Source organism: Onychostruthus taczanowskii, unplaced genomic scaffold (genome assembly GCF_017590055.1).
Source record: "Onychostruthus taczanowskii isolate IOZ18803 unplaced genomic scaffold, ASM1759005v1 scaffold110, whole genome shotgun sequence".
Taxonomy (NCBI): domain Eukaryota; kingdom Metazoa; phylum Chordata; class Aves; order Passeriformes; family Passeridae; genus Onychostruthus; species Onychostruthus taczanowskii.
In genome coordinates this window covers 735,468-753,696 of record NW_024497630.1, presented here as the reverse complement: position 1 = coordinate 753,696, position 18,229 = coordinate 735,468, and the positions used below count along the sequence as shown (strand labels likewise).

General features: G+C 54.3%; 1 protein-coding gene across 12 annotated transcripts in view; it reads right to left on the bottom strand.

Annotated features, from left to right (window-relative positions):
* TCF3 (transcription factor 3) overlaps nt 1-18,229 on the bottom strand; it is an 82,574-nt gene that overhangs the window by 49,419 nt on the left and 14,926 nt on the right. The window contains exon 1 of one of the 12 annotated variants that reach the window (XM_041423773.1): nt 7,117-7,196. The exons of 10 other annotated variants lie outside the window; for them this stretch is intronic. In XM_041423773.1, the coding sequence (XP_041279707.1) occupies nt 7,117-7,144 (28 nt within the window). In that variant the 5' untranslated portion in view covers nt 7,145-7,196. Of the gene's footprint in view, nt 1-7,116; nt 7,197-18,229 lie in introns of those variants that run through there. One more of the 12 variants, XM_041423764.1, reaches the window with a different exon arrangement.

Genomic DNA, 18,229 nt, shown 5'->3' with positions numbered 1-18,229 from the left:
ACTGGGTCACAGCCACCATCCCGTGTCCAGAACATGGCCAAGGACCTGACTCAGGGTGCCAAGGTTCACACCAGGAGTGAATTGTTGGGCTGTGCTCCTCCTGGAGAATGGGTTGGATGGACAGGACTTATTAAATTCAAAACATGGGGAGGCCTCTGTGCTCCTGTGCTCAGGTGAGAGCCCAGCTGCAGAGCTGCCCCAGCCCTGGGGAACAGCAGCAGGAGGACGTGGAGCTGCTGGAGCCAGGCCAGAGGAGGCCACGGAGATGCTGCCAGGGCTGGAGCCCCTCTGCTCTGGAGCCAGGCTGGCAGAGCTGGGGGTGCTCACCTGGACAAGAGAAGGCTCCAGGGAGAGCTCAGAGCCCCTTCTTTCCCAAGAAGGCAGTAAGGCCCTGGCACAGGGTGCCCAGAGCAGCTGTGGCTGCCCCTGGATCCCTGGAAGTGTCCCAGACCAGGCTGGAAGGGGCTTGAAGCAGCCTGGGACAGTGGGAGGTGTCCCTGCCATGGCAGGGGTGGAATGGGATGGGCTTTCAGGTCCATTCCAGTGCAAGCCATTCTGGGGTTCTGTGATAAAAATTCAGTAAGAGAAGTGAAGGCAGAGAGGCTTTGGGGCCTCCCAAATGCAGGGAAGATCCTGCTCCCTCCAGCAGGAAAGCCCCGAGAGCAGCAGCCAGTCCCTCTCCCAGCCCCTGGGAGAGCCAGCAAGATGCCACACGGAGAAAGAAAACAAACCTGTGACGACAACCAGAGGGAAGAAAATAAACTTTAAAGCTCAAAACACTTCCCCCAGCTGTAAAAACAAAGGCCAGCAGTGACCAAACACGAGCACAAAGGAGCGGCAGGAGAAGGGGATGGAGGATAACACAGTCAGGGCTTTCTAAAGGTCACCAGCCTGCAGGACGAACCCACCGTGTCCCTTGTCCCCAGCCTCTTCAGGACAAACCTATCCCTGTCCCTCATCCCCAGCCTCCATCCAAGCCTGACAGCCCTGCAAGAAGCAGGATGTCAACGAGGGTCCAAGGGACAAAAGTGCAGGGAAACAGACCAAGAATAACACTGGGCTGAGTCAGACCCACAACAGGTGTCAGAGGAGTCCTGTTCTTCACTGTCCCTCGGATCAGCTGTGCTCTGGAGGGGCAGCTCTGCTCCCTCCGTGCAGATGGAAACAGAGACCCAAGGTGAGGTGACAGTGGGACCCACAGCTAGGCTGGCCAGCCCTGTGGTGGCGCTGGACTGTGACAGGGACCACGGAGGCTGGGAGAGTACAAGGTGATGTCCCAATGCTCTGGAAGTGCCTTGGGATAAACCCAACCCTGCAGAACAAGGAGGTGGCCCAGACCGAAACCTGTGGTACCCCCTTTTCATTCAGGAAGGTGTCACACATTACAATGTCTGTCGTTACAGAATCATGGAGAGGTTTGGGTTGGAAGGGATGCTGAAGCTCATCCCATCCCACCTCTGCCTTGGCAGGGACACCTTCCACTGTCCCAGGTCACTCCAAGTCCCAATGTCCAGCCTGGCCTTGGGCACTGCCAGGGATCCAGGGGCAGCCACAGCTGCTCTGGGCACCCTGTGCCAGGGCCTGCCCACCCTGCCAGGGAACAATTCCTGCCCAAGATCCCATCCAGCCCTGCCCTCTGGCAGTGGCAGCCATTCCCTGTGTCCTGTCCCTCCAGGCCTTGTCCCCAGTCCCTCTGCAGCTCTCCTGGAGTCCCTTCAGGCCCTGCAAGGGGCTCTGAGCTCTCCCTGGAGCCTTCTCTTGTCCAGGTGAGCACCCCCAGCTCTGCCAGCCTGGCTCCAGAGCAGAGGGGCTCCAGCCCTGGCAGCATCTCCGTGGCCTCCTCTGGCCTGGCTCCAGCAGCTCCACGTCCTCCTGCTGCTGTTCCCCAGGGCTGGGGCAGCTCTGCAGCTGGGCTCTCACCTGAGCACAGGAGCACAGAGGCAGAATCCCCCCTGGCCTGCTGCCCACGCTGGGGGCTCAGCCCAGCACAGGGAGGGGTTCTGGGTCAGTGCCCATGGCCGGGGCAGGCTGAGCCTCTCACCCACCAACACCCCAAGTCCTTCTCCCCAGGGCTGCTCCTGATCCATTCTCCCATAAACACAGAGACAGTCCCATGGAGAACCTTCCTTATTTCTGTCTTACCCGCACTCAACAACATCAACCCATCTGCCACCACAAACCAACTGAAATTCAGGAGGTATGGGGTAATTCCCAAAGTCAGGGGTTATATTCCATTAAACAGAAAGCTGTAACAAAATACATCCTGTTTTTTCCTGGTCATTTACTGTACACAGAGTTGCACACTCATAGCAGGGCAGACACTCCACACTCACACACGGATTGCTGTCCAAAGAGACAAAACTCATTCTGCTGGGTGAACACGGGAACTCAGCAGCCTGAAGGCAGCGAGGACTGAAACACACCAGGTCCCCTGGGACACCCTCAGTGACCTCTCATGTTCCTCCAGCCACGGGGTGTTTTGCACACCCCCACAGATGCATGGAGGAGCTGCAACACCCCCACTTACTCCACTTAGCAGCAGCCACCTCTACTTCCGCTGTGATTTGCATCTTTCCAAGTATTGTTTAATTTGCAATGTAAAATCAAATTACAGCCGCAGAGATGCAACCGGAACACCGGGGAACAGAAATCATCTTCCACTTGGTTTCCATTACTTACCAAGAAGACAAATGGGGACAGAAGCTTGTTTACTTACAAGTGACCAAAAAAACCTCCAGAAGTTTGTCAGAGAGGCATCTGAGATCAAACAGGCATGCAGCGCCAGCGGTGTGTACGTGAGCCCTCCCAGCCCTGCACTGCTGCAGCCCTACAGGTAGGGAGGCCAGGGGCTGTTAAAAATTAGACAAATTAAGGATGGCTTCCAAATAATGTGGAAATTACGCGGGGAAGTGGCCAAACACACGTACACCCCACCAGGGTGGCCTTGGCAGTTTGTGAGCCTCCTCTCAGTAGGGAGAGGGATGGTGGGGAATGACTTGTGCACTAATGCACGAGTCCCTGTGAGCTTCCTCGGGAAAAACAGACCCCAAAGGGTGAGGGAGACAGCCAGGGGTGGTTTTATTTTTATTCCAACGCAGGGGCTGTGATCCTGTGGTCCTGCGGGGTGCTGGGCCCCTGTGGATGCCCCCGGGGCGCAGGATGCGGCCGCGGCCCGAGAGCCAGCGCTGGCCCAGACGATGATTCAGCCCACAGGAAGGATCATCTCAGAAGAATTGCTGGACACAATGAGGAAAACTTTCCCAAACAAAGCGTTCTCAGCACCACCTGCCTCCCTCCCTCAGCCCCGGCTCCTGCTCCCGAGTAACCTCGAGGCTCTGATCACCACAACAAAAGTCACTGTTTTTGTTTTGCCCTTTCTCGAGGTGAGTGTTCGTGGGGCACAGCGGGCTCAGGATTCCATCCTGGCCCCTGAGAGCAACACAGAAGCTGCCAACAAAGCCCCTGGCCATGTCCAGTTACAGCCAGCAACCTCAGGGCTGTAAACTTCAGGAGCTGGATATACCCAAAATATATGAGCCAGGCTTCCTAAGGAATCCCTAAAGTGAATCCATGGGTCAGAGCACACCAGGTGCAGAGTTTTGGGGATAACTGCATGTACAGCCAAGGAGTTCTCCCTCCCAGACAGCAGCTCTTACAGAATTTGGTCCATGTGACACCACACAGTGAGGTATTTACCTGAAGAACAATTTAAAGACAGATGTGACCTATTTAGAGCTCTGCCAAATATTTCTGTAATTGAATAGACCATTGATTATTTAAATTGCATTAAAAAGGGCTGAATTCAATCCACTTGCTCCTACAAAGCACCATTTCCATGAACCGCAACTCTTTTTCTCCCTCTTCAAACATAAACACTTCAAGATGTTCACTTGTCCCTTGCCTGAAAGGATCCACCTCTTTGTATAACCATGCCCCATGCCCTAAATTTCCCTTATAGCCCTAAAGCCAAAAGGACAAGTCACAGGAAGAGTTTACCTGACAAATCCCAACCCATCAGCTTTAAGGCTACCAAGGCTTATGGTGTGTATGGGGCAGGGCTATCAGCCCCCATGACCTTGGCAGGAGGCACTGACGGATGGCACTGTGGGTTTAGGCTGCCAATCAGCCCTCCAGACCTTGTTTGCCACACACTGCTCATGGGACACCAGAAAGTTGCTCCAGCCCCTCGTGCCCTTGTCCCTAAATCCAGCTCCAACACACATCTCCAAGCAGTGCCTAAGCACTGGAGGAGGGATTAAGGTGCCGAGCTGGTGGGGAGGAAGGTTTTATAAAGGTCAGTGTATCACCTGGGATGTAGAGATGTGCTTGGGGCAGCCACAGGGAGAGGACAGGACAGAGCCAAGGGCAGCCTGGATCCAGCCTGTGTGTGATGGATCGTGGTGGCACCAGCTCTGGCTGGCACGTGCCACCCTGGGCAGGTGCTGCTGGGCTCCTTGTGCCCTACGAGGGGCAGGGAGTGCATGACTGAGGGAGCAAAGGGAGCCCACCCTCACCATCCCTGCATGCTGGGCACCGACTGTCCCTGGGCAAATGGTGGCACGGGTGAGGTGCCAGTAGATGGCACTCAATGAGTAGCACGGATCCTCCTCTTTCCCAGGACTAACCAGCACCTTTTTCCTCCCTGCACATTTCAAACCATTTCCTGGGTGCAGCTTTGACATCACTCAACAGCAGCTGGCAGGAGCTGGTGTTCCTTGGTCTTATCCCTTGTGCTGGGCAACAAAAAAAGCCCTGGAAAAACCTCACAAAAACACCACTGCCCAGCCCCTTGGAAGCCCCAGAGATGTCAGGAAAGCAGACTTTATGATTTTTATTGACATCTCTCACGTTACCCTGTGCACACTCTGGCCATTGTTTGGGTTGTGGATAGGTGACCCCAGGAAGGGGGGAGACAGTTTCCCCTCCCTGCTCCACAGCCAGCATGGCAAACCCACAGCAGCATCAGCCTGGCCTCACAGCCCATCCCAACCCCTCCAGGGCTCTCTGCTGCTCAGAACAAGCTGAAGACAAAAAAAGACCCATTAGATTATCTTGTCTGTGTCTCCTCTACATGAGGCTTCGATTTCTGGTGCTTTTGTCAAGCCAAGCACTAACACTCCTTATCAGGAGTCCTAATTCAACTGTCTAGGAAAATTGACCATTAACAAGCTCCTCTGATATTTTGCTCAAAGATTGCTTTCTTTTAACTAGGAGAAGCTCAAATAAATGTTTTCCTACATGAACAAATAGAGCTGCAGCAGTTAAAAACCTGGAGCTGTAGTTTGCTGGGATGGTAAGAGCTGAACTCACCACTGTGGATGAGAAGCTGCTGTCTTGAAGGAAAGTGGCTGCATTTACAAATGCAAGTTTGAAACAAAAGAAAATTTAAATTATACGTATAAAAATGCAAAAAATGCAAAAAAAAAAAAAAAGCATGCCATTCTCAGACTAGTGCTGCAAGGAAAACAAAGACCAAAGTCATCCCCAAATCCCTGGACTGCCTCTAGCATGTGCTCTGCTGGCAGCTCCCACCTCTGCTCTGGGGACACCCAGGGCCATGCTGGCCCCTGACAAAGCTCCCTCCAGATGCTCACTGCACCAGGTTCCTGAGTGGCTCAGGGCATGGCAGCACTGGCTGCTGTGGGAGGAAAGGGCCCTTCTCACCCTGCATTTCTCTTGAGTGAGCTCTGGGCTTGCTGGACTTTCCAGGGGCTGCTGAACACATAAGGCAGCAGGAAACCCAAAGAAAATCAGTTCCCCATTTGGAGCACAACGTGCCCTAGAAGCCCCCAAGATGGGGCAAGCCAGGATGGATGGGAAGAGGAAGATCTCAGCTGGCAGCTGGTTTGCAAAACCACAGCCCCACACCTTCGCCTCTCAGAGCCCCAGCGCTGGTGCCACCATGGCACAGGGAGCAGGGACAGGCTGGAGGGAATAAACTGCCCTGGCTGCTCCCACCAGAGCCTTCATCTCCTGACAGAATCAAGGGGAAACAAGCTGTTATCAATCTCTCTGGTGTCCAGGACTCACCACACTCCGGGCTTGTTCATCCAGCTCCTGCCCACACTGCTGTGGTCAGGGCAAGGAGCACACACCAACCTCTGCTCACCTTGGGCACAGAGCTTGAGCTCTCTCAGAGAAGTCCCACAATTGTTTGAGTTGGAAGGGACCTTAAAGCTCATCTTGTTCCACCCCCTGCCATGGGTAGGGACACTTTCCGCTATCCCAGGGTGCTCATGGGAACCTACTCCTGGGCTTGCACATCTCTGCCCACCCTGCAATTCCCCCTGATCTTGCAGCATCCCAAAGCCTCAGCTGCTCCCTGGCACCCCAGAGAGAGCCTAGTGTGCACCCAGGATGCTGCCTCACCTACACACAAGCCCATGTTTGTTTAAAACTCAGAGATGCAGATTTCCCAAGGTGTCCCTGTACCCCAGCTCAGTTCAAAGCAGGCACCATGTACAGCAGTGATTCAGACTAAATGGTTCCTCTTAAATTACAACTCCACACACACAAAAACTCCAAAGCTACACCACCTCCAGGGAGCCGTGCCTTATTTGATTCATATCTAAAACCACCTGAAATAAAAACCATCCCACCAGCCCCTTGTAGGGCAAGGAAACCCCACATCCAGGCCATGTCACCACAGCAATTAACAATACAGCAATTAACTGTGCCAGCGATGGGCTCACGGGCTGGGGTCCATGGGTGACCCTACACAGGACACTCAGCTGGCACCTGAACTTTGTGCTGTGTCCCCAGCCTACAGACCCCTCTCCTCCTGCAGCCCTGCCCTGGTCAGAGCTGTAAAAGGTTTAGGGGACTTGACACACACAGTGGGGAGGCAGCAGACAAAGCTGAGCTGTTCCTGCTCCCAAAAAGGGTTGTGTGTCCTCAAGCAGCTTTAAGGCTCTCAGTTCCTGCCCAACAGCACCAAAAAGTACCCAGAACGTGAGGAAGAAGATCACAATTCCAGCCTGCCCCTCCACAGCCCAGCTGCCACCCAATCCCTCGAGAGTCCAACTCCCAGCCGACCCACCACAAACCCCCCGTTCACACTCCATCCTTCCACCCTCTACCCAAACATCCTGCCAGCTGTGTGGCAGGAGCACGTACCCCTGGACAGCTTGTTGTGGGCTGCCATGTCCCCGGGCGGCTGGCGGTGAGGAGCCCGGTCCCCGCGCCGAGCGCTCCAGCCCAGCCCCGGGGAGGGAGGAGCAGCTCCCGGTGCCTCCGTCCTGTCCTGCCCACCACTGCCTGCCTTTGTCTGGGGACTGAGAGAGTTCACTGCTGGGACAGGCAGAGGCAGGGAAAGGAAAGTTAATGAAGTTTATATAGGGTGGATCAGGTTTACCAGGGAGTTTATGAAGCGCTGCCTGGAGAGCAAAGAGCAAATGGAGCATCTCTTCCAGAGCAGGATTGTTCCTAGGGAGCCCTGGAAAAAAATCACCCAAGTGCTTCAGTCATGCTCTGATCTACAGATGAGGGTGGGCAGGCACAGGGTGGGCAGGCACAGGGTGCCCAGAGCAGCTGTGGCTGCCCCTGGATCCCTGGCAGTGCCCAAGGCCAGGCTGGACATTGGGGCTGGGAGCAGCCTGGGACAGTGGAAGGTGTCCCTGCCATGGCCGGGGTGGCTCTGGATGATCCCTAAGGTCTCTTCCAGCCCAAAGCACTCTGTGATCCCATGATGATCTCTTCTTGTTATCTCCTTGCAAGGAGACCTTTAAAGGCCAGGTCAGCACCAGTGCTGCAGCTGGAGCAATTTCTGCCCTCTCACAAAAGCCACCTCCACCCAACCCTGCACAGCTCTGCCATGGTGATCCAGGGACTCCTTTGGCACAGCCCTGGGCACTGGTTATTGTTTGGCTTTCCTTTATCTGCAGATCTCAAAGCATTTTGTAAATGTTAAACCTCGAAGCCTCTCCAGGGAACAAAACTCTTTCTGCTATTGTACAGATGGAGAGACTTGCCCAAAAATGAGGGCAGAGCTAAGGGAGGCAGCAGAGCCCAGAGCTGAGCCAGCTCAGCTTTTTACTGGCACGAAGTACAGTGGCACAGATTATCCCTGGAAGACCAGTGTGGACAAACACAGCTCCCGGGAGAAGCACTCACTCTCCAGGTGGGAAAGCCTGGCATGCTGGAGCGCCCAAAAATTTATTTACAACTGGTGCTTCAAACCACAATGTCTCACCCCATCTTTCAGTTTTCATGGCCGGGTTTAAAAAAAAAAAAAAAAAAAAAAAAAAGAAAACCAACTCAAAAAAAACCCCAGTTCTATAGTTTCAAGTTTTTAGAAAATTATTTAAAGAATACAGAACAAAAAACCACAATGATTTTAAAAATACAAAGCAAGCTGGGGGAGAAGGGCTCTTCTCTATTTCTGAGCTGACCCAGGAGGGCTGGGCAGGGCAGGGAGCTGGGGGAGATGCTCCTGCCTGGCTCTCAGGTCCTGCTGGCCATGGAAGCTGTAGGGAGCTCCCCATCTTTTCACCCAGATTTATTTCCCACACATTTCAATTAAAAGGAACCTGAGGGCCAGCAGGAATTGGGAATTCAGTGCCACCCAGCATGGCTTTGCCCAGTGCTGCAGGGAAATGCTGCAGTGAGCCAGATGGGATGGAACTGTAGCAGCACTTCACTTGGGACATCACTCAGTGCCTGTAAGTTCCAGCTCAGGGAGAAACCCCAAATCACTGAGTGTATGGGATGGGAAGGAGCCAGCACAAGGGTGCCCTGTCAGCTGGAAAACTTCACAGGAATGACGACAAGCAGCAGCAGGAGCAGCCCAGCACAGGCACCCTCTGGGATGCACAAACCTGCTCGGCTCGGGCTGTAAGGGTGTTGGGAGCAGCTCCCACGGAAAGCAAGTGAAGTGCCAGGCCTAAGGAACCTCCAGTGGTGACTGAAACAGCAACCAAAGAGACCCCCAGAAGTTTGCTGTGAACTCAGGATTCCAGACATCACTTCCCTGAGATGCTTCAATTCCCAGATCTTTCTCAGAGGGTCTGTCCCCCAAGCCCAGGATCTCAGGTGACAGACACTCCTCCAGTTTCTGACCTACGCCTGGTGCTCTGCACCACAGGAAACCTGGAAGTGCAAAACTGGCCATGAAGATGGTATGGAGTGACAGGACAAGGAGGAATGGCTTCCCACTGCCAGAGGGCAGGGTTAGATGTGATTTTGGGAATAAATTCTTCCCAAAGAATTTGGGAGTGTGGGCAGGCCCTGGCACAGGGTGCCCAGAGCAGCTGTGGCTGCCTCTGGATCCCTGGCAGTGCCCAAGGCCAGGCTGGACAGGGCTGGAGGAACTTGGGATAGTGGAAGGTGTCTCTGCCCATAGGAGGGGGTGGAACAGGATGAGCTTTGAGGTCCCTTTCATCCCAAACCAGTCTGGAATTCAGTGAACAGCATGTAAAAACCCCACAAGACAGAATTCAGGACTCATTTTCCACTCCAAGCTGCTCATATCCAAGTGGTGTTTCCAGCATGACAGAACTCCACTTGGATCAACCTCACGCTTCCCTGCAGAGCCAGGCAGTTCCTGGAAAGTCAGCGCAGGGACAGCAACACCTCAGTGCCACGAGCCCTGCAAAGGGGGAGCACCAGAACTGCCAGCCTCTTCCAGGGCTCCCCTGCAGCTCAGGAAGGAGCCAGAGCTGGAGGGGACAGGAGGCAGCTCTTGGTGACCCACAGGGAGAGGCCAGCAGGCACCTTGGCCAGAAACAGCAGCTTAACATTCAACAAGCCCCAGGTTCTGAGTTCTGAACTAATGGAAACCGAGAGGAGCTGAGCAGGGGCTCTGCTGCCCACAAGGCAGCCCAGGCTCCTTCCCCTTCAGCTGTTTCACCCCCGGTCGCTTCTGCAGCCGCCCCAACCTCAGAGGCTGCTCCTGCATCACAGCCAGGCTGCAGATAACGAAGGAAGCACAGCTGGGACGGACACCACCGAGGCTCCACACTTGGCCAAAAGGGAATTAGATGCCACCAAAACCATATCAGGAGTCTCAGGCGTGAAGGTCAAGCAAGAAGGTGCAAAGTGGAGCTGTTTGTGTGAGGAGAAGCTGTGGATGGCAGCCTCAGGGCACTGGTGATGCTCCCCAAGGAAGTTCAACAAGCAGGAACCCCCCAAAGGCTCAGATCAGCTCAGCTGGCCAAACCCACCCTGCCCTTTCTCTCCATCCTGCACCTTCACTCCTCACTGATTTCCATGGAAGTGCTTAATTAATTAAAGTGGTGATGGCTGCTGGGCTTCATGATACCAACAGTGAATCAGGTGGGTGGGCAAAGAGAAGGGGGACAAGAACCAGGACAGCTCCAGGGTTTGGGGCAAACACTGCCCAGGTGGGACCACTGGCACTGGGAGAGCAGCCAGACACCTGAGGACAGGGGCTCGGGACCCACTCCTTCCATGCCCACCAGTGCCACATCCCCAAGGCTGGCTGTGCCAGGATGGAGATGGCTCTTGCTCTGCACATCCCTGGGCTCAGGGGATACTTTTGGATTGCCCAAGTGACCCTTCAGAGAGGCACAGACAACAAAGCTGACCCAGAGCTCGATGGTGCAATCCCACACCAGACCAACCCTGCTCCTTGGATGCACAGGGTACAGAGGTGACAGTCCTCCCATTAATGGCACAGCCAGAGCCTCCTGCCTCAGTGCCCAGCACCTGCGAGGCCAGAGAGCCAGTCATGCCATGGGAAGGTGCCCCAGCCCTCCCAGGGCACAGCCCACAGCCTTTCCTGGGAGAGATTTTAGAGTTAAAGCAACACCGGTAGTGGGATTGTCAGCAGCACAAATGCACAAACAGGAGGGGAAGATGTGGGGGGAAAGCATCCAACTGGCAAATATAATACTTGGAAGGAAAAGTAGATTTTTAAAAAAATAAAAAATGAGGGGGTGGCAAAAAAAAATCTCAGGAAGTCATCTAGTCATTCCTGCTCTTTGCAGAAACAATAGACTCGGGATGCTGGCTAAGTTATAAATAATCCTGCTGGCTACACAACACAAATCCAAGACAGGAGCAGGGTAACTATCAGCTCCATGGAAAGTGAGTCACTACCTTCTTACAGCATTCCCAAAAAGGGAAAACACCACGGCCCCACTCCCACCCTGCTCCACTGGCCAGGACCCCATCCCAGGGGGCAGGAGCAGCTCAGTGACACAAGGTGGTGACACAACGTGTGACACCCTGACCCACAGTGAGCTCCAGCAGCGGTAAGGCTGAGCCCAGAACAGAGCAGGACACACAACCTGATACTCACAGAATCCTGAAATACCCTGAGCTGGAAGGGACCCACAAAGATCATCCAGGCATTAACCAGGAGACCCCAACAAGCCCACCCTGAGCACCCCTGGCAGCGCTGTCCAAACGCTCCTGCAGCTCTGGCAGCCTTGGGGCCGGGACCATTCCCTGGGCAGCCTGGGCAGTGCCAGCACCCTCGGGGGCAAGAACCTTTCCCTGAGCTCCATGCCAAGCCCTGGCACAGCTCCAGCCCTTCCTGGCCTCCTGTCCCTGTCCCAGAGCAGAGCTCAGCCCCTGCCCCTCTGCCTCCCCTGGGGAGGAGCTGCAGCCCCCGAGGAGCCTCCCCTCAGTCTCCTGTGCTCCAGCTGAACGAGCCAAGTGCCCTCAGCCGCTCCTCAGAGCCTTCCCCAGCTCCGTGTCCCTCCTTTGGGCACTCTCAACAGCTTTGGATCCTTCTGACACTGTGGGATCAGTGGCAAGAAAGCTCAAATTGGGGAAAATAATGGGAAGCCACCAACTCCACAACATCCTTCTCTTCTTAGAAAGGAAGTTGCCATTGTGAGATGCTTTGTCTGAGCTGTTTTCCAGATCCCTCCTCTGAACCTGAGAGCAAGCACAGGGATGAGCAAAGCCAACATGTCCCAAGACGCTGGTGGAACTGCCCCAGGAAGAGTGGGTGTGCCAGGGCCTCTGCCCCAAGCACAGCCCTGCAGGAGGGACATTGCCCCTCTGGCCTGGGCAGCTCTCAGGGCAAAGGGAAAATGCATCTTTTTGGGCACCCAGAACATCTCTGTCATTTCTCTGTGTTTATGGCTGACCAGGACATGGAGCACAAAGTGCAGCACCCAGAACCAGGGTGTCACTGCATGGCCACAGCCCGCCCAGGAGCCCTCATGTCAAGAGCAGAACATGGAATGGTTTGGCTGGAAAGAGACCTCAAAGCCCACCTCATTCCATCCCTTCCACTATCCCAGGATGCTCCAAGCCCTGTCCAACCTGGCCTTGGAAACTTCCAGAGATGGACAGCCCCCAGCCTCTCAGAGTAACTGATAAAGGGAAAGAGCTTCCAACTGGAGACTTGGAAGTGACATAAGTTCACAGGGGCACAGGGGCAGAATCCCCCCTGCCTTGCTGCCCACGCTGGGGGCTCAGCCCAGGACACAGCCAGGAGTGGAGTTGCCATCAAAACCAAGTTGTTAAGAGTAAATGTAATCCCTCTCCCTCCTGGGGCTGGAGCTCCAGCACCTCACAGGCTTTGCAATGACCACCCGGCCAGACAAATCCAGTTTGGGAGGGAAGGTGTGAACACTTTGAACCACGGGACAAGAAATGAAGGAACCCTGCTTTAAAATTTTTTCTTCAAAAAGGAAAAAAAAAAACCCAACCAACCATATGTGATGGGGAGGCACATCCACCTTCCCACAGCTTTTTGGGCCATTCATCATTTGGATAAAATCCAGTTTCACATTGAAATTCAGCTGGACTTTCAAATGCAAATCCGAGGAGGAGAGCAACATATGGTAGAGGTTAGTGCGTATTTTTCCTAATTAGATGGCAAACTGCTGCTTTGTATAACAATGTTAACAGGGCAGGAGGAGCCTTTGCAAGGGAGACCACATCACTGCAGAATAAAATGTCCCAGAAAGCAGAAGGGGCCCAGGCCACCCCCGCTCTCAGGGAAGGTCACGCACTCACTGCCACCAGGATGGGTTTTGTCACTTGTCAAAAGTGAGATTTGTCCCCCCAGCTTGGGAAGGGTGAGGCCGAAAGGTAAGAGAGGGGGTTGGCAACACCAGTGACCCCAAGTCTTGTCCTGAAGGACTTTGGCATCTTCCAGGTCAGGTTGTCCCCAGGGGCAGCCCCAGGTGCCACACGCACACACCTGGGAGGGCTTCTGGAGGGGGAAAATGTTACCAACTCCTCACCCCAGGCATCAGGGATGGAGCAATGATGGGCAGAAGATGCTTCAGAACTCCCTGAGAAGGGGAGGAACAGCTCTGCTTTGAGCAGTGCCCAGTAGCCACCACCAAACCTGCCCCAGGAGAGGCAGGTGCCACCACCAGAGGTGACCCCAGAGCTTGCTGGTCACATCCAGTGCCCACAGACAGGACATCATCCACTCTCCTGGAAGCTTATTCCCAGCTAGGACAAGTCAAGGCATACAGACGACTGTCCCTTGCCCTGCCTGGTCCCAAAAAAGCCACCTCCTCATGTCCCTGTGTGCTGGAGGCTGCCCTCCCTCCCAACCTTGGCCCCAGAGGCTCTGATATGAAGCTCATTTATTTATTTTCAGTCCCTGTCTAACCAGGCAAACTCCCCTGCTAGAAAAAGCTTATGCCACATTAACTTCACCTCCTTCTTACTCCTGACGCAATCCCCAGCTAAATTTAGAGGAAGACATTGCCTGAGGTCACTTTGGAGGTGGGGATGTGCTTCCTAGGTTTCACAGGCAGATGGACAGTGTTTTTTAGATTTTTCTCCCTGCTGGCTTTGGAGCTGGGCCTACCTGGCAAGTTAATTGAAAAATTCAGGATAAAATAATGAGAGCAGATATCCTGGACTGCCTCTTTCCCTTCTTTACTGGGAGAGTGAGGCACTGGAGGCAACTTCCCTCCAGAAACATTAATCAGGGCAGGGAGAAGAGCATCCAAACAGCCACTGCAGAACTCTCAAAATCTGAACCAAGAAATCTCCTCTCATGGCTCAGATTTTCTCTTTCTGATGTTTGTTCAGATGTTTGTACTTCCACCCTGCAAGACAGGGACAGACAGACCAGGATCTCTGCAACCCATTGGCAAAACTCCCACCCTCCATGCTCCCCCAAACCCGAGGCAAATCCCTGTTTGGATGGCAAAGACAGAATGGCCATGGTGCACAGTGGCTGCTCCTGGGGGGACACACGTGGGGACACCACCACCAGTTTGAATCCTGACCAGGAGTTGGATCCTCTGGCAGAAAAACCCCAAACAGTGCCACACATGTGGGCACAATGACATCTTTGTGTGATGGGGGGGTTGGCCTGGTCCCCACTGGGGAGCATTATGGGGGTTCTGTCCCCTGTCTGTCCCCCAAATGGGCTCTCTGCTGTCACATAGCCCCGTTTGGGGCCACGAGAGCTCTGTGCCTGCCTTGCCTCAGGTGATCCCCGATCCTCAGCCATGCTCCCACGCCCCTGTACAATTACACATTCAGCACCACAATGTATTTCAAACTGTATTTCATGCCTCATTTGGCAACAAAATTAATTAAACTCTAAGTCACCACTGAAGGAGTGCAGCACCTCTTCCCTCCGTGGGTGTATAACTCAATTTGTTTAAGCTAATGTGCTAATCAAAGCTTGCCAGGTATTTGGGGACCTCCAGGCAGAGGGGGCTCTGAAGTGTGCACAGGATGGGCTCTGCTCAGAGGGGACCAGGCACTGACTGTACAAGCACAGGGCCTGCCACCAGCCTCTGAAAGAGCTCGGATTTCCTAAAATGCAATCCTTCCTCCACCAGCACCAGGCACCTACAGTGAGGCAAACTTATCATCCCAGGGCTTTGAGGGTCTGGGAGCTGCCCACTAGCTGGAAATCACAGCATCCCAGAATACCCAGAGCTGGAAGGGACCCTCAGGGATGCTCAGCCCAGCCCCTGTCCCTGCCCAGCCACCCCAACAAGCCCACCCTGAGCACCCCTGGCAGCGCTGTCCAAACGCTCCTGCAGCTCTGGCAGCCTTGGGGCCGGGACCATTCCCTGGGCAGCCTGGGCAGTGCCAGCACCCTCGGGGGCAATGAACCTTTCCCTGAGCTCCATGCCAAGCCCTGGCACAGCTCCAGCCCTTCCTGGCCTCCTGTCCCAGAGCAGAGCTCAGCCCCTGCCCCTCTGCCTCCCCTCAGGAGAAGGTGCACCCGGAGGATCACGGCCATCCTGCCTTCCCAGGCTGATCAGATTGAGGCTGCTGCATGGAACCAGCTGGGCTTGGGATGTACCAGGGAAACCACAGCACCCGTTCCTGGCACTGCCCAGGTCCCTCCTCCTGGCCACACAGGGACTGGTGGGCAATTCAGTGCCCCCACTCCCAGCTGTTGGAGGTGCTGGGAGAGGGCAGGATATCCCAGCTCACACAGATGGGAATCCAACAGGCAGACAAAACCATAGAGTGATTTGAGTTGGAAGCGACCTTAAAGGTCATTCCCACCCCCTGTCATGGCACCTCCCACTGTCCCAGGCTGCTCCAAGCCCCATCCAGCTTGGTCTTGGGCACTGCCAGGGATCCAGGGGCAGCCACAGCTGCTCTGGGCACCCTGTGCCAAGGCCTGCCCACCCTGCCAGGGAACAATTCCTGCCCAAGATCTCATCCAGCCCTGCCCTCTGGCAGTGGCAGCCATTCCCTGGGTCCTGTCCCTCCAGGCCTTGTCCCCAGTCCCTCTGCAGCTCTCCTGGAGCTCCTTCAGGCCCTGCAAGGGGCTCTGAGCTCTCCCTGGAGCCTTCTCTTGTCCAGGTGAGCACCCCCAGCTCTGCCAGCCTGGCTCCAGAGCAGAGGGGCTCCAGCCCTGGGAGCATCTCCGTGGCCTCTTCTGGACATGATGGCCTCCTCTCCACTTGATGCTGGTAAACTTTTTGACATGTCTGAGACAGCTGTATTGTCCCTACATCCACCACTGGCTCCCTCCCTTCCCATGATGGAAATGGCCCTGGGTGAATCCCTCCATCCTGCACCCAGAGCAGGGAGCACAGGCTGGGCAGGAGTGAAGAGGATCCTCTCCAGGCTGCTAAGACAACAGAGACAACAGTCAGGAACCAGGTATTTACAGTGTCCTTCAGCTGTGTGCATTGGGGAATGTAGTGCCAGGTGAGAAATGAGGCCCTCCAGAGTAACAAAACAGCACTATGCATGAAATCCACCCCTTTAGACACCCATTTGTTGCCTCTAATTAAAAATACTACTAATAATTGCAGTTTGAGCATCACTGCACACAACCATTAACAATGGAGATGCACCAGGCTGAGGAGCTGGTCACACGTGGGACACGTGCTGCAGCAGGGCACCCCACAGGGCACGAGGAATTGCAAATTAGCAGCAGCCAGGTCCAGCAGCAGCACTTGCCAGACCTGCTGGGCCCTTTCCAAAGCCATCTCTCCCCTTTGGAAAGGGCACAACGAGCGTGGAGGCCTGGAGCTGGAAGGCTGAGCCAACATGTGCTGCTCAGGCAGCCCTGGGATGGGGCAGGATTAGAGGTGAACTCAGGCAGAGCTGCCCCCCAGAGACCATCTAAGAGCTCAAAATGGAGATGAGAGCCCTGAGGAACAGGGCAGGGATAGAGGGAATTCACAGAATCCCAGAATGGTTGGGATTACAAGAGACATTAAAACCCATCCAGGTCCATCCCTGCCCTGGGCAGGGACAGTTTCCACTGTCCCAGGTTGCTCCAAGCCCCTTCCAACCTGGCCTTGGGCACTTCCAGGGATTCAGAGACAGCCACAGCTGCTCTGGGCACCCTGTGCCAGGGCCTGCCCACCCTCACAGGGCAGAATTTCTGCCCAATATCTAAGCTGAACTTACTCTCTTTAGTTACTAATTGCTGCCCACCAGCTCCTCTCGTTAAAGACAGGGCAGTGCTGGAGCTTGTACCTGTTCTTTTAGGAGGTGCACACCAGGCCCAGCTTCCCCTCAGATTTTTACACAAGGCACATTGATCCCATCAGAGCCCCTCGAGCCTCACTGCCTGGAACTGCCTCATCCACAGGAGGAAAGAGCTCTGCTGGGAAGAGAGCCCTGCACTGCCTCAGCAATTCTGGCAAAGTTAAAACTGTGCTTAAACAAGGTCTGTGGCAAACTGGCAGTTTCTAAACAAAAGCTGTCACTTATCTCAGTACAGCTTTGGCTCTGACACCCCCAGCATTCTCTGTACTCTTTCCCAGTAAAAGATTTTAAATCCAGTCAGGAGGATTCTTCTCCAGGTGGGAAATGAGCAAAACAAAACAAAAAAAACAAACAAACAAAAAAAAAAAACAAAAAAAACCAAACAAAACAAACAAACAAAAAACAAACAAACAAACAAACAAACAAACAAAAAAAAACAAACAAAAAAAAACCACCAAAAAATCAACCAAAGAACCCCCCAAAACCTTCCCTTGAAAACATGCACCCTTCACCTCTCAAGTTAAACACACACTGAGACAGGGACTAGGTTGTATTTGCCTCTCCCCAGCTGCTAGAGGAGCCCTGAGCTGCTGGCACAGCATCCCCACAGCACTGTCACTGTGTCCCTGCTCTTCCCAGACTTGCTCCTTGTGTGTCCATTAGAAACCAGCTGTCCTCTGGCAGGACTGGACACCCTCACTCCCCACAGTGAAATAAAATTCAAGGGGAAGAAATTAATTGCAAGAAAGAGAGAGCTCTTCATATTTCAAGACAGGTTGGACAAGGTTTGGAGCAACCTGGGATAGGGGAAGGTGCCCCTGCCCATGGCAGGAGATGGAATGAGATGGGCCCAAATCATTCTGGGATTCTGTTTCAACATCACTGCAAAGGCACAGGAGAAGTCTGTGTGCAGTGGGGAATCCATGGCAGCAGAACATGCACCCCAAGCCAGGAGCATCAGAGATGGGGTGTGACCCTGGATTAAGGCACACAGGTGCAAAGACCTTCCCCTGCCATTTGTTGCCCCAAACCATGTTGTTTCCTGCTGACCTGCACTCCCTGCCCCCAGCTTTTGGGCCCTCCAGCTCTTTTCTTCCAGACCTTGCTTTCCATATTCTGGTAAATGGGATGAACCCCACGAGAAAAACAGGGAGCAGAAAGGGGAGAGGGAGGAGAACAGGAGCTTCCCAAGGGCAAAGACAAAACCAAAGCAGACAGCCCAACTGGCACAGGGGAGATGAACTCACTGAGAGTGCCCAGGCTTTGTTAGCAGCAGGGTGGGCACTGCAGCACACGGGTGTGTCCCTGCCATAGCTGGAGCTTCCTCCTGCATCCCGGGAGTGGGCTCTGCCAGCAGCAGCAA